At 45.5% G+C, this 13,508-nt stretch overlaps 1 protein-coding gene across 1 annotated transcript in view; it reads right to left on the reverse strand.

The window, feature by feature from the left end:
* TNNT1 (troponin T1, slow skeletal type) overlaps positions 1-13,508 on the reverse strand; it is a 44,073-nt gene that overhangs the window by 7,577 nt on the left and 22,988 nt on the right. The window contains exons 6-9 of the mRNA XM_054993292.1: positions 13,422-13,482; positions 7,666-7,782; positions 3,290-3,367; positions 38-151 (exon numbers count right to left, since the gene is read on the reverse strand). Coding sequence (XP_054849267.1) covers positions 38-151; positions 3,290-3,367; positions 7,666-7,782; positions 13,422-13,482 — 370 coding nt within the window. The remainder of the gene's footprint in view (positions 1-37; positions 152-3,289; positions 3,368-7,665; positions 7,783-13,421; positions 13,483-13,508) is intronic.

Consider the following 13,508-nt stretch of genomic DNA (forward strand, 5'->3'; position numbering starts at 1 on the left):
ATAGCGCAGGATGGGCTGTTTTTCCTAAACAGTTTACCTTGACCAGGTATCCACCAAAATGGGCTCCCATATTGGATAGCACTTTCTTCTTCTTAGCATCATCTTCAGCCCTTTTCTTAGCCTCTTCTTCCTCTTTCCTCATCTTCTCTTCCTGCAAATGATGACAGTATGTCCATTAACCAATGATGGGGAGAAGCGACCGTTAGATCCCCACTCCACTCTTGAAAGAAAGTGTTCAGTGCTGTGCTTGTGTGTAGGCCGCAGTAGGCATGCCACACAGCCTGCATTAGCTGACTCTTACATTTCTACAGTCCTGGTCCCCTGGTCAGTTGGCATGCCACACAGGAAGACTCAGGACGTAGTTTAAATGTTTCACAGTAAATCTCTCATCTTTCACAGAGCACAATATTCCCATACACTCTAAGTAATATTCTCCTACGCTTAGAAGTTCATGATGTACCTTTCACTAGCTTCATAGATAAGACAAAAGCCTGATCACGGCATATTTGCTTAGTTGGCTGTGACCGGTTTTGGAATGTGTAACTGTTGATACAATTGTTGCTATAGACAGCTTCTTAATAAAACTCTCGCCTCCATGTTGGAGGGTCAGACTTTGCATCCAGATCTCGGTGTCTTGTCGTTACTACACTCGTGAAAACTCAGAATTGGTCTCATTATATTAAGCATAATTGGGATTTTGCATATTTTATTCTGCTTTTACTAGTCAATGGAGAGGATCATCATAGGTCAGACGACACCCCCTCCAACCTAGAGGTCGGATTAGTACCATATTTGGCCTCTGAGATTTCACCAGTTCTTGTCCATGTGTTTTCAAGCTCACACGTGCCACCACAGCACACCTCGCCACTGAACTTTGTCACTTCGTACTCACTCACAATTACTTCGAATTTGGTGACAACTTATATCTACAGATTAATGGCACAGCCATGGGCACACGCATGGCACCACGATATGCTAACATATTCATGGCGGACTTGGAACAACGCTTCCTCAGCTCCCATCCACTGGAACCACTACTATACTTAAGATTCCTGGATGACATCTTCATCATTTGGACCCATGGGAAGGAAGCTCTTGAGAGATTTCATCAGGACTTCAATAACTTTCACCCTACTATCAACCTAAGCCTGGACCACTCTACACAACAGGTACACTTCCTGGACACCACTGTACAACTACATAATGGATGAATAAATACCACCTTATACCGGAAACCAACAGACCGATACTCATATCTACATGCCTCCAGCTTCCACCCTAAACATACCACTCGGTCTATTGTCTACAGCCAAGCCTTACGTTACAACCGTATCTGCTCCAATGCTCTCGACCGAGACTCACACTTAAGAGATTTACAACAAGCATTTTTGAGACTACAGTACCCACCAAATGAAGTGAAGAAACAAATCAACAGGGCCAGACTAGTACCCAGAAACAGTCTGCTCCAGGACAAACCTAAAGGAACTAACAACAGAACACCACTGGTTGTCACCTATAGCTTCCAGCTCAAACTCATCCAACGTATCATCAGTGAGCTACAACCCATCCTGGAAAATGATACCTCTCTCTCAGAAGCCCTGGGTGGAAGACCTTTCCTTGCCTACAGACAGCCCCCCAACCTTAAACAACTTCTCACTCACAACCATGAATCGGCCAGCAGAGTCACCAGCACAGGTACCAGGCCCTGCAACAGACCCAGATGCCAGCTTTGCCCCTATATCTACCCAGGGAATACAATTACAGGACCCAATGGCATCAACTACACTGTCTCTGGCTCTTACAGCTGCTCATCCTCCAATCTGATATATGCCCTCATGTGCCAACAATGTCCTTCTGCTCTGTACATTGGACAAACCAGCCAACCTCTACGCAAAAGAATAAATGGACACAAATATGACATTAGAAATGGAAACGTCCAGAAACCAGTGGGAGAACACTTAAATCTACCAGGACATTCCATCAAAGACTTAAAGGTCGCTGTAGTTCAACAGAAACCTTTCAAAAACAAAATCCAACGGGAGGCTGCTGAACTGGAATTCATATGCAAATTTGACTCTGTCAAGCTGGGACTGAATAGGGACAATGAATGGTTATTACATTATCACAGGTAACAGATTTCCTTTACAGAGGCGGGGTCTGGGGGAGCTCAGTGGCACCTGGCGTGGGCTTTCGGGGACCACAGATCTCTTTGTCAGATGCATCTGGCAAGGAGAGCTGTGGTTATCGAAGGCTCATACTGCATTGGAATTGGATGGTCTAGCTGTTTGGCTGCTACAAACTAACAGGGCAAACTCCTTTGAAGCCAACTGATCCACACACCAAAAGGAGATGTTTACATATACTAGCAAAGGAATGTTTTGGTTGCACCCTCCCCTTTCCCCCCCTAATTGCCTCTTCTCTCTCTTCCCCTTCTCTCCCTCCTCTTCTATATTTGACCAGTCTCCGTATCATGCATCTGACGAAGAGAACTTGATTCTCGAAAGCTTATGCTACAATAAAATTGGTTAAAGGTGCTACTGGACTCTTTTTGATTTTGCATATAAGCTAGAAACTTACTTCAATGACAAAGAAACAAAAAGTGGAGACCATCAAGGTCAAGTTCTGTGGTAGGATAGAAATGGCAAATGTACACATTTCCTGAACCTGTGATTCATTTACCAAATGTGTGGGGTTCCCAAGAGTCATTAACACAGCCCAAAGATGATCTCTACTGACCATATGGGTAACTCAGTGGTGACGGAATTCTGTATATGTTCAGAGGACACGTGTGATTTCACGGAGGCCAGATCTGTCCGTGGCTATTGGTGACAGGAGACAAATTTGGAATTTCTATCTTCAGAGGCTTCATGGTTCTGATTGGGGCAATCAACAACCACTCTAGTTTCACATGTGCATTGGTTTGATCCCTACTGGTAGTAGAGCAATACATTAGATGGCCCTCTTCTCTGATCCAGGAAGGCAATTGGGATGCAGATTCCAAGGCAGCGACACACAGGCTCTATGGCCACATTAAGACCAAAGAACTGGAAGAACATTGTTCCATGTAGCCCAGGCCTGCCTCCTCTGACTGGCAGAGGCTGTCTGTGGACTGAGGCAGAGGACTTTCTCATCTTTAACTGTGGATACCAGCGATGCAACATGGGAGCTACACATACACAACACTTTTTTTTCATTTTTCTGTTGTTTCTTTTTTGCTTTCTTGAATTTCTCATGCCCCTTCCATGAACCAGGCTTTGACCTCCCTCTCCTTGAGGAGGATAATACTCACGGCTAGCTTGGCCTGTCGTTCCCGTTCTTTCTCGGTGCGGACCCGCTGCTGTTCAGCACGTTCTGCCCGGCGGCGTTCCTACCAAAGAGTGCAAAAGGTTGTTTAGACCTTTGTAAGGTAGGCTTGAAACTGAGAAAATGAAAATAATGGTCCTGTGGAACTCCCCACCACTTGGAATAGCCGTATTTAGCGTTTCTTGGAAGGGCACTTTCAAAGATGGGAGCAGCTTTCATTTCATTATGACCACTAGGCTGTGCCACTGTTGGCTTGCCCCTCAGTATGCAAGGAAAAAACAGCAGCGGGAGTTCCCCTGGTTAACAGGAAGCACAAACTAAGAAAGGGACCGAGGAATGCAGTTAGAAGTAATGAATAATCAATCTATATTGTGCAAAGTGCAAAGTGCAATGTTAATCATAAATATAATAATAAATCATAAATCATAAATATAATAATATTTAAATCATAAATCATAAATATAATAATAATCATAAATATAATAATAAATATTTATGATTAACATTGCACTTTGCACTTTGCACAATATAGATTGATTATTCATTACTTCTAACTGCATTCCCCGGTCCCTTTCTTAGTTTGTGCCTCAGTATGCAAGAGCAAACTGCTCCTGTTTTGATTCTGCCACACGTGTTGATGCAGCTAACCTGATAAGAGTTAAGAGGAACATTCCTTTTATTTTGCAGGTCTTGGAGTAGGGTTTCCAGCCTCCAGGTAGTGGCTGGAGATCTCCCAGAATTACAACTGGTCTCCAGGCCACAGAGATCAGTTCACCTGGAGAAAATGGCTACTTTGGGGGGTGGAGTCTATGGAATTAGGCCATGCCAAGGTCCTTTCCCTCTCTAAACCCCACTTTCTCCAGGTTTCTCCAGGTTTCACCCCCCAGATCTCCAGGAATTTCCCAACTTGGAGCTGGCAACCCTATCTTGGGGTGTGTGTGTGTGATTTTTTTTTAAATGTGTCATTGTGAGTATCTTTTGTAGGCTGAATTGCTAAGTACAATATTGTTATGTCCCCAGATAGTGGGAAATTCTCAGGGCAAAGCTAGTGGGCTTGGTTTATTTTAGATAATTGAACACTTGGGGCTTAAGATTTATATGGTAATACTTGCTTTATTTACAGAGATACAAACAAAGCATAAGGGGAGGCAAGCAGGTATTTGGGCAAGGCAGCAGGTCTGCAATTCCTGCACCAGATGCACAGAGAGGGACCCTGAAAGCTACGGCGCTTTGCCTTCAGCCAACTCACAATTCTTTCTGACTTGAAACCACACATGCATAATAAATCATAGGAAGGATCGAAGGTGATCGCAAGCCACCCTTGCCATCATTCGATTTACAGATCTTTTATACACATTGTAAACTGCTTGTTTTTCATGTGTGTATGCTAAGAGCAGGAAACAGTCTGAAACAGGGTTGGTGCAAGTTATTTTGATTCCCAAGCAAGGAACACCCATTGACTTTGCCTGCCTGGGGCTTGGTCTGGACACAGACAGCAGTGTGCGGCAGCTCCAGGAGCTGATTAAAATTGTCTCTAAAACCAGCATGTTGGGCCTATACAGCTGGATAAATAGCTCTCTATTAAACATGTGGAGTTTAACAGAGGTGGCTCACCCCCATTTGCCCATTGTGCGGCACGCGTGTGCCTGTTGACACCCAGGAAAAAAACGGGGAGGGGGGAAATGTACAAGAGAGAAGCAAAAACCAAATGGATATTTTTGAATCAAAATGGTGGGAATGCGAAATATGACCCCACCCCTCATCTTACCAAGGTGTTCAACATGCAAGAAGAATGCAGTATTTGGGGGGGGGGGGATTACCACACTGATATATAAAACCAGGGGTCATTTTGTAGAAAAAGAGCTGGAGGAACTCATTAGCATAACTCATTAGCATAACTCATTAGCATATGCCACGGCCCTTGCCATCACTGGAAGTATGTCATTGGCATAACTGATTTGCATATGCCACACCCCCTGACATCACCTATCCTGGCTGTTTTGGGCCCAATCCTGGCCATTCAGGGCCGAAATTGGGCCCAAAGTGGCAAAAAGGGGCTGAAAATGGCTGAAAAGCAGCCCAAAATGGTCAGGATCAGGCCGCTGCTGAGTGGGAGAGTGATCCACCACCCATCAGAGGCCCGATCCGGGCTGTTTCAGCCCCAATCCAGGCTGAAACGGGCACAAAATGGCTGAGAGTCAGGTGGGCGGGGCCACCTGACATGTGACCTCTTTGGGGAACTGCCGGAACTGCGTTCCTGCATGTTCCCCCTCAAAATGAGCCCTGTATAAAACAGATAATGTTAGTAGTTGCAAGGGAAAAGAGGTTTTAAAAAAAGTTACCTTAGCAAGGCAGTTTCAAGAAACAAAGAAGTTTGTTCTCCATGATATGTAAAAGGACTGGGTTGTGTTTGGAATGTTTACAGGTCATGCAATCAGAAAAATAAGAGTACTTTAATGAAATTGGAGAGAGCATAGTGGTGTAAATCAAGATCTGGGAGGTGCCTGGGGCAACCTAGATGGCATCATGAAATGGAATAACAGAAAAGGCAGGGCTTTTTTTCAGGGGGAATGTGGGGGAACGGAGTTCTGGAACCTCTTGAAAATGGTCACATGGCTGGTGGCCCCGCCCCCTGATCTCCAGACAGAGGGGAATTTAGATTGTCCTCAGCGCGGCAATCTAAACTCCCCTCTGTCTGGAGATCAGGGGGCGGGGCCACCAGCCATGTGACCATTTTCTTTGATGTCAATCCACTGAGTTCCACCACCTCTTTTCCCAGAAAAAAAGCCCTGAGAAAAGGAATGTAATGTACTCTTGGACATAGTACAGCCGCGGCCTTTTGTAATGCCTTATTGCTAGGAGATCAAAAGGAGAGGGGTCTTAACTGACTGTAGGATGACCAGCAGACATCTGTATGATCGGCAACGCAATCCTAAACAGGGTCCATTGAAGTCAGTGAGTTTAGAAAGGAATAACTTGGTTTAGGATTGCTCTGGCAGTGGCAAACAGGATGATTTTAAAAAAATAGGCACTGAATATTTAGAAAGAATTAAACATTAAAGAAATTTCTTCCCATTCAGTTTATGCAATTTAATATCATTTTTGTGGTTTGCATATGAATGATTATGTATAAATTGGATAAAAATGACTTTTTAGAGAAACATCATGGCGGACAAGGACAGCATATAGGCTCCAAAAGAAACAAAAAGGACATTTTTGGGCCAAGCTAGAAGTACACGTGAATGGCAAGTGAACGGACTCGCATGTATTCCTCCCTGTTCATTTGCGCTCCACGTAGTGATTGAGTGGAGCGCAAGTGGAGCGCAAGTGAACAGGGAGGAATACATGCGAGTCTGTTCACTTGCCATTCAAGTGTACTTTGTCACTTCTAGCTTGGCCCTCAGTATGTCCCTTAGTATGTCAGATTCATCTTGATCAGTATATGTCTCAAGTGAAGACAAGGTAGACTATTGCTGGGCCACTTCAGGAGAGCAATTATATCTTTTCACAGTTTTCCTACAATTCCCTGTAAGTGGAAAACTAGCACATTGTGAGAAGGGCAAGATTAGAACCTCTCTCCTTGATGTGCTAAAGTGTTTTTATTTTTCATTCAGGATATTTTAACATGATGGAGCCTTAAAAATGCAAATCCCCACCTGCCGTCCAAAATGGTAGAGCCCATTTTACCATTCCACCCCATGTGTAAATCAGATCTAAAACTAGAACGCTATCAAATTTCATGTACACATTGTTTCCGTTTTTTAAAAAAAGTTTCTGGAATGGATTCTTTCTGCTTCAGATAAAATTGCAACCATCTTTTTACCTCCTGGGCTTTCATTGCTGCTGGCTCAGTTCAAGCCGAGCCCCCTCAGTACTTAAGGGGGTTGGGTGGATCAGCTTGCTGTTTGCTGCCAGCCATGAGAGGAGATGATGAGAATGCCTTGCCTGGGATGGCAAAACACTGTGAACCAACCCCGAGTGCCAACAATAGTCCTGCAAAATGGGTGCTCCTCAGGGCTTTTTTTCAGGGGGAACGTGGGGGAACGGAGTTCCGGAACCTCTTGAAAATGGTCACATGGCTGGTGGTCCCGCCCCCTGATCTCCAGAGGGGAGTTTAGATTGCCCTCCACGTCACCAAGTGGCGCAGAGGGCAATCTAAACTCCCCTCTGTCTGGAGATCAGGGGGCAGGGCCACCAGCCATGTGACCATTTTCTCTGAGGCAACCCACTGAGTCCACCACCTTTTTTCCCAGAAAAAAAGCCCTGGTGCTCCTAATTCTTACAATATGTCCAGAGCCTTCATAATGATCAAACCACATTGGGCTGCCAGCTACCCACAATCCCTTGCTGCCCGGAACTCACAATTCTTGACATGAGACCAACAAGCTCCTCCTCTTCTTTCTTTCTCTGTTCAAAGTGTACATCAATGAGGGTCTGAAGTTCAAGGAGATCCTTCTCCATACGCTTGCGGTGGATGTCCTATCCAAAAGTCAGAGAGAAGCCTGATTTTATTTCACACGTGGAAAGTGAGTCCATCCATGGAAATAGCATATGTATTTAAAAAATCCACATTTTTCATGTAACTGAATCCTCTCAAAGCTTTCTGGCATGCTATCTCTCCCCTCCCGCCAGCAACAATTGCACAGGTTGTTCTTGCATATAAAAGAAAATATGACTGACAACAGGGCCGTTTCCACATGGCTTACCTTTTTTCAGGATACAGAGTCCTCGCGTGCAAAATCGTGCCAGGAAGACGTTGTTATTGCGCGATTTTGCACGAGATCACGCTGTTATTGCGCGATTTCGCACGAGAACACGCTGCATCCCGGCAAAATGTAAACTGTTTGGAAACGGCCCAGGTAAGTCCACGGCAGTGAAGCCATACCAGAGGATTGGAAAGCAGCAAATATTACCATGATTTTCAAAAAGGGGTCCAGAGATGATCTGTTCTGTTCCATGTAAATTAGTAGAAAGTGTTATTTATGACAGAATTATTGAGCACTGAGGAACAAAGCCTGCTGATAAGAAATCACCATGGCTTCTGCAAATGGAAGCCCTACCTCACCAACCTTCTCAAAGGTTAACCACCATATAGTGAGCCCTGGAAATAGACAGTCTCTGCTTATACACTGAAAATCTTGTTTGATTTGATGGTTTCTAAGGAGTCAATGGACTCAAATCCTGCTGTTCTACTGCAGACCAACATGGCTACCAATCTGAAACCATAGTTAAGGGTGATCCACTAGATATTATATACTGTGACTTATAAAAGGCTTTAGACAAGATATGTCACCGAAAAAATCAGTCATGCAATTAAGATGATTTTCTTCAATTATCTGAGTAAACAGATCCTATTGATACACCATAATCTTTCCCTCTTTGTCAACAATTGCATCTGTCTCATTGTTACCCTGTTAGATTTATCAGGAATGTTTGCTGCGCCCATGGACAGCGGGTATTATCCGAAAGAATTGCATCTGTCAGTGGATCTTAATGATTCATTTACGCTTTTGAAACAGGTTGTTTCTTTAAGACGTACAGCTCTCTCACACACACCCATTTACAGTGCCATGCAACAGCCACTAGCTTACTCCTTCATCCAGAGTTCCTCTCAGGGCCAAGCTACAAGTGACAAATGACACTTGAACAACAAGTGAACAGACTCACATGTATTCCTCCCTGTTCACTTGCGCTCCACTTGCGCCCATGTGATCAAGTGGAGCGCAAGTGGAGTGCAAGTGAACAGAGAGGAATACATGTGAGCCTGTTCACTTGCCATTCAAGTGTCATTCATCACTTGTAGTTTGGCCCTCAGTTGCAACTTAGAACGAACCCAAATCCTCTTTCTGAGAGATAAGGGCATTTTAAAAACCATTATTTTGGTGCATCCTCTGTCTCTCAGAACCAAATTAGCTGTTATATTATTTTAAAGAGTCAGTTCCAGGTTCCTCAGACTGGACTCTCCCTGCAGGCGCACAGCACGTTCGTGGGCTGTTTAAAACTAAAAGAGAGCCTGACGGAGCTGAGAAATGTGGTGTGTGTGTGTGTGTGTGTGTGTGTAGGAAGGGTTCCTCCTCCTCCTCCTCCTCCAACCCTTTTCCTGACCACAACTGGCACTTGGGGAGATGTGTTTCCTCCTTTTGTGATTGGGCTCTCCTTTATTTTTAAACAGTTGCTGTGTAGCTGTGGGGGAGAGTCAAGTCTGGGAAAGCTGGAATTGACTCTTTAAAACATGTAATGTGACTTTGGCTCTTTTATTATTATTATTATTATTATTATTATTATTATTATTATTATTATTATTATTATTATTATTATTATAAAGAGCTTTGTCTGGAGTTGCTCATATTCCACCCACAAAAAAGAGTAATGCCTTAAGTGTGAAAATGGGACGTTTTACACGTCCCCCTCACAGTTTAAGAGGGTGAGGGGGAAGTTCTAACAGAGAAAGCAAGTGGAACACACACATCTCTGACGGATACCACAGAACAAGATTTCATGAAGATGCAGTGGGAGATATCAAGACTTAATGGGCTGCTGTAGCATAGCAGTTAAGTGGTTGGGCTGCAAATCAGCACTCTGCTGGTTCAAATCCTACCACTCCCATGAGTTCAGCAAGTGGTCTTGGGTAAACCATTCCTCTCAGTTCCCATTCCACAGCTGTGTGGGGATAATAATATCCCTGACTTTGTTCATTGCTGTGAGTGGGGCATTAATCTGTATAGCTGAGTGGTATATATGCACAGTTATTGTTATTACTGGCAAAAATACATGTTTAAATTGTCTCTCTAGATCAGTGATCCCCAACACGGTGCCCATGGGTGCTATGGTGGCTGCCATAGCACCCACGGGGAGAAAGGGGGCACTTTGCTTTGCTCCCTACCACCAGCTGACTGACAGTGCAATCTTATACAGAGTTACTCCAGTCACAGTCAATTGAAAGCAGTAGGCTTAGACTGAAATAATTTTGCACAGGATTGCACTGTAGCAAAGCTCTGAGCTCATCCAGGGCACGCATGTTATGTCTATGAGCTCTCAGCTGGCCATAGATTATTTTTCTTATTTCTCCAGATTTGGAAACCTGTTTCCCCTTTCTGGAAACTGAAGCCGAACAGTATCTCTTCCCAGGGCTTTTTTTCTGGGAAAAGAGGTGGCAGAACTCAGTGGGTTGACCTTGGAGAAAATGGTCACATGGCTGGGTGGCCCCGCCCCCTGATCTCAAGACAGAAGGGAGTTGAGATTGACCTCCGCGCCACTGAGCGGCACAGAGGGCAATCTCAACTCCCCTCTGTCTGGAGATCAGGGGGCGGGGCCACCCAGCCATGTGACCATTTTCAAGAGGTTCCGGAACTCCGTTCCCCCACGTTCCCCCTGAAAAAAAGCCCTGTCTCTTTCCAAAGTAAAGAGCCAATTCCAGCTTTCCTCTGCTTTCTTGGTGCAGGAGGTATCAAGGTAGAGGAAGGGTTTTGAGGGGAACTGGCTAGAATGGAAACGGCTAAGCAGCCACCTTCTCCCTGCCCCTCTTCCTCTTGACACTGCTGTTCCCCACCACTGTTTTTCTGTAAAGAAACCCAAAAAGAAAAGTATTGCAGACCGGGGATGTTCAAACACCTGCTGATTTGGCTCAAGTCCGGTTCTCTGCTTGCAAACAGGGAACTGACTTTTTAATGATCAAGTCGAAAGTTCATTGATCTATTTGTCTATGTTCAACAGGTTGCATCATTGTACACCATAATCTTTCCTAACAACACAGTCTAACTGGCTTTTTGTGCAGGCGTGTTCTCACACAGCCCAGTCGAGTTCTATTACCCACCCCCATCGTTGCCGAGTCACCGCTACGCTCAACAAGAAATTGTTTAAATAGACAATTAGATCACTCAGAAATTGGTAGTCCTTGTAATGCATATTTTTGAATTTTCTTTTTGCTGTAATCTTTGTGTTTTTTGCTCCCCTCCCCTCTTTTTCCTTCTGCACACCTTTATCTGGTTTAAAAATTTAAAAAGAAATCATATAAACTTGACATAAATAAAGGCTGTGCTTCAATCAAACCCTACCCTTTGTTGTTCATGTAAGTAGTCCTTAGTGATGCTAACAGCTGCTGATCAATTTGAATTGACAGCCTCTTCGTGCATGCGCAGTATTGTGAAAATCTGATACAACCCTATTTGGCAGGTATTCATAGCTGTATGGCACAAACTGAACAGATCAGATGATTGACTTGCATCTGATGGACGCCTTCAAAGATGGTAAGTATGACTGTGGAATGCATTCATGGTGATATATGCAGCATCTCTACTCTCTACAACCCTGCTCAAAAGCGCATACAGCGTAGACACGTAGAAGGGAGTTGGATTGTGCCTGCTGCTCTGGCTCTTGACATCTGGGCATTCTGCAGAAGGCTGGCAAACACATACCAGTATATGTGCACAGGCTTTTCTTTGCAATCAGAAATGCTTCAAAAATTCAAGTCCCAACTGAGTATAGGGGCATATACTTCCATGTGTGTGCGGGCTTTAAATGAGGGTTTGGTTTAATGTGCAGATGGCATGGCCATGGGCAAGTGGCTGTAGTCTCAGGCCTCTCTATCAGGGCCAGATCTAGCGCTCCTGGCGCCCGGGGCAACGCTTGCCGGTCCTCGCGCGTGCACAGCGCCCGCGCGCTCCTGACACAGTGTGATGACATCATTTTGATGACATCATCACGCTGCGTCATCACACTGAGGCAGCGGGGGGGGCTGAGAAGCTGCCCGCGCCATTCGCTCGACCGGCTTGCCACGCGCCCTCTGTCCTGCGGAGCAAGCAAAAGGCAGTGCGGGGGGCTGCGAGGCTGCCCGTGCCATGCGCCTGCCCCACGGGACAGGGGGCGGCCGGCTGCCCCCTCTCCTGCGGGCCAAGCGAGTGGTGTGGGCGGCCGTGCTGCCCTTTGCCTGCCCTGCAGGACAGGGAGTGTGCTGCAAGCCAGCCGCCCCCTGTCCCGCGGGGCAAGCAAAAGGCAGCGCGGGAGCCTGTGAGGCTGCCCGCGCCATGCACCTGCCCCGCGGGACAGGGGGTGGCCATCTGCCCCCTCTCCTGCAGGGCAAGTGAATGGCGTGGGCGGCCGCGCTCCCGCGGGGCAAGCAAAAGGCAGCGCGGCTGCCCATGCTGCCGCCTGCACGCTCAGGGAGCTGCTTCCGGCGCTCCCTCCCTGGCGGCGCCGGGGGCAGACTACCCCCCTGCCCCCCCTCTAGATCCAGCCCAAATGTATATGCTCTTCACACCTTTAGTGGCCCTGAGCAGGGAAGCAAGTCAAAAGACTGTAAACTGGACAACAAGATCCAAGCCTTGACAATAGTTTGTGTTCTGTTGGAACGCTTTAGCATTCCTAGTTTAACCTAGAGAAGGTAGGGGGCATGGGCATGGCTGCCTAGTAACTAGTACAATCCAGAGGCATTTGGGAGTATATTTGTAGAGGTATCTAGGAAATACTATGGCTGCAGCACATCCCACCCCACCTTCTAAATCGTTGGCTGCTCCTTTTCCTTTAGTAACAGTTGGATGGAGAGAAATCACCTAAATATTGCACTGTAATAAACGTTACTCAGGTCATGTTTGCACGTCAAACTGCTGCCAAGAACATGATGGTTGTGGTTTGCCTGCGGTTTGTGCAGCTGGTTCAGGCTAGAGGTGTTAATGGCATGTATACTCTGGTCATGTGTGCAGCAACCAGGGCAAAGTACATAGAGAAAAGAGCAAGAGTCCAGTAGCACCTCTAAGGCTAACAAAATTTGTAGTAGGGTATGAGCTTTCATGGGTCACAGTTCACTTTTTCAGATACAGCTGGAATGTGAGTCCATCTGCCCTTATATCTCGGAGAGTAGAGTGATTTCAGATGCCAAATGACAATAGCCAGTGAATCTGGCTATTGTACATATATGTATTTTATAAAGAATATGTATAAAATATAAAGAATACATTGTATATCTATAAAGTAATATAATTAGGTTTGTTCCTTCTCTAGTTTTCAACCAGATCATGTGGAAATAATTTCATTGGCTGTGGCTGCTCATCTGAGAAATATGAGAGTGTTTGCTGGAGGATGCTAAAAAAGATCAGGATAGTTTAACAAAACGAAATACTCACATCGAAATCCACTCTCTCCCCCTCGGGGATTTTTGGAGGAGCCAACTGTGGAACCACTGGCCTTTGAGTGGGAAAACAAAGGTAAGA

The sequence above is a fragment of the Eublepharis macularius genome, chromosome 12, assembly GCF_028583425.1.
Source record: "Eublepharis macularius isolate TG4126 chromosome 12, MPM_Emac_v1.0, whole genome shotgun sequence".
In the NCBI taxonomy this organism is placed as follows: Eukaryota; Metazoa; Chordata; class Lepidosauria; order Squamata; family Eublepharidae; genus Eublepharis; species Eublepharis macularius.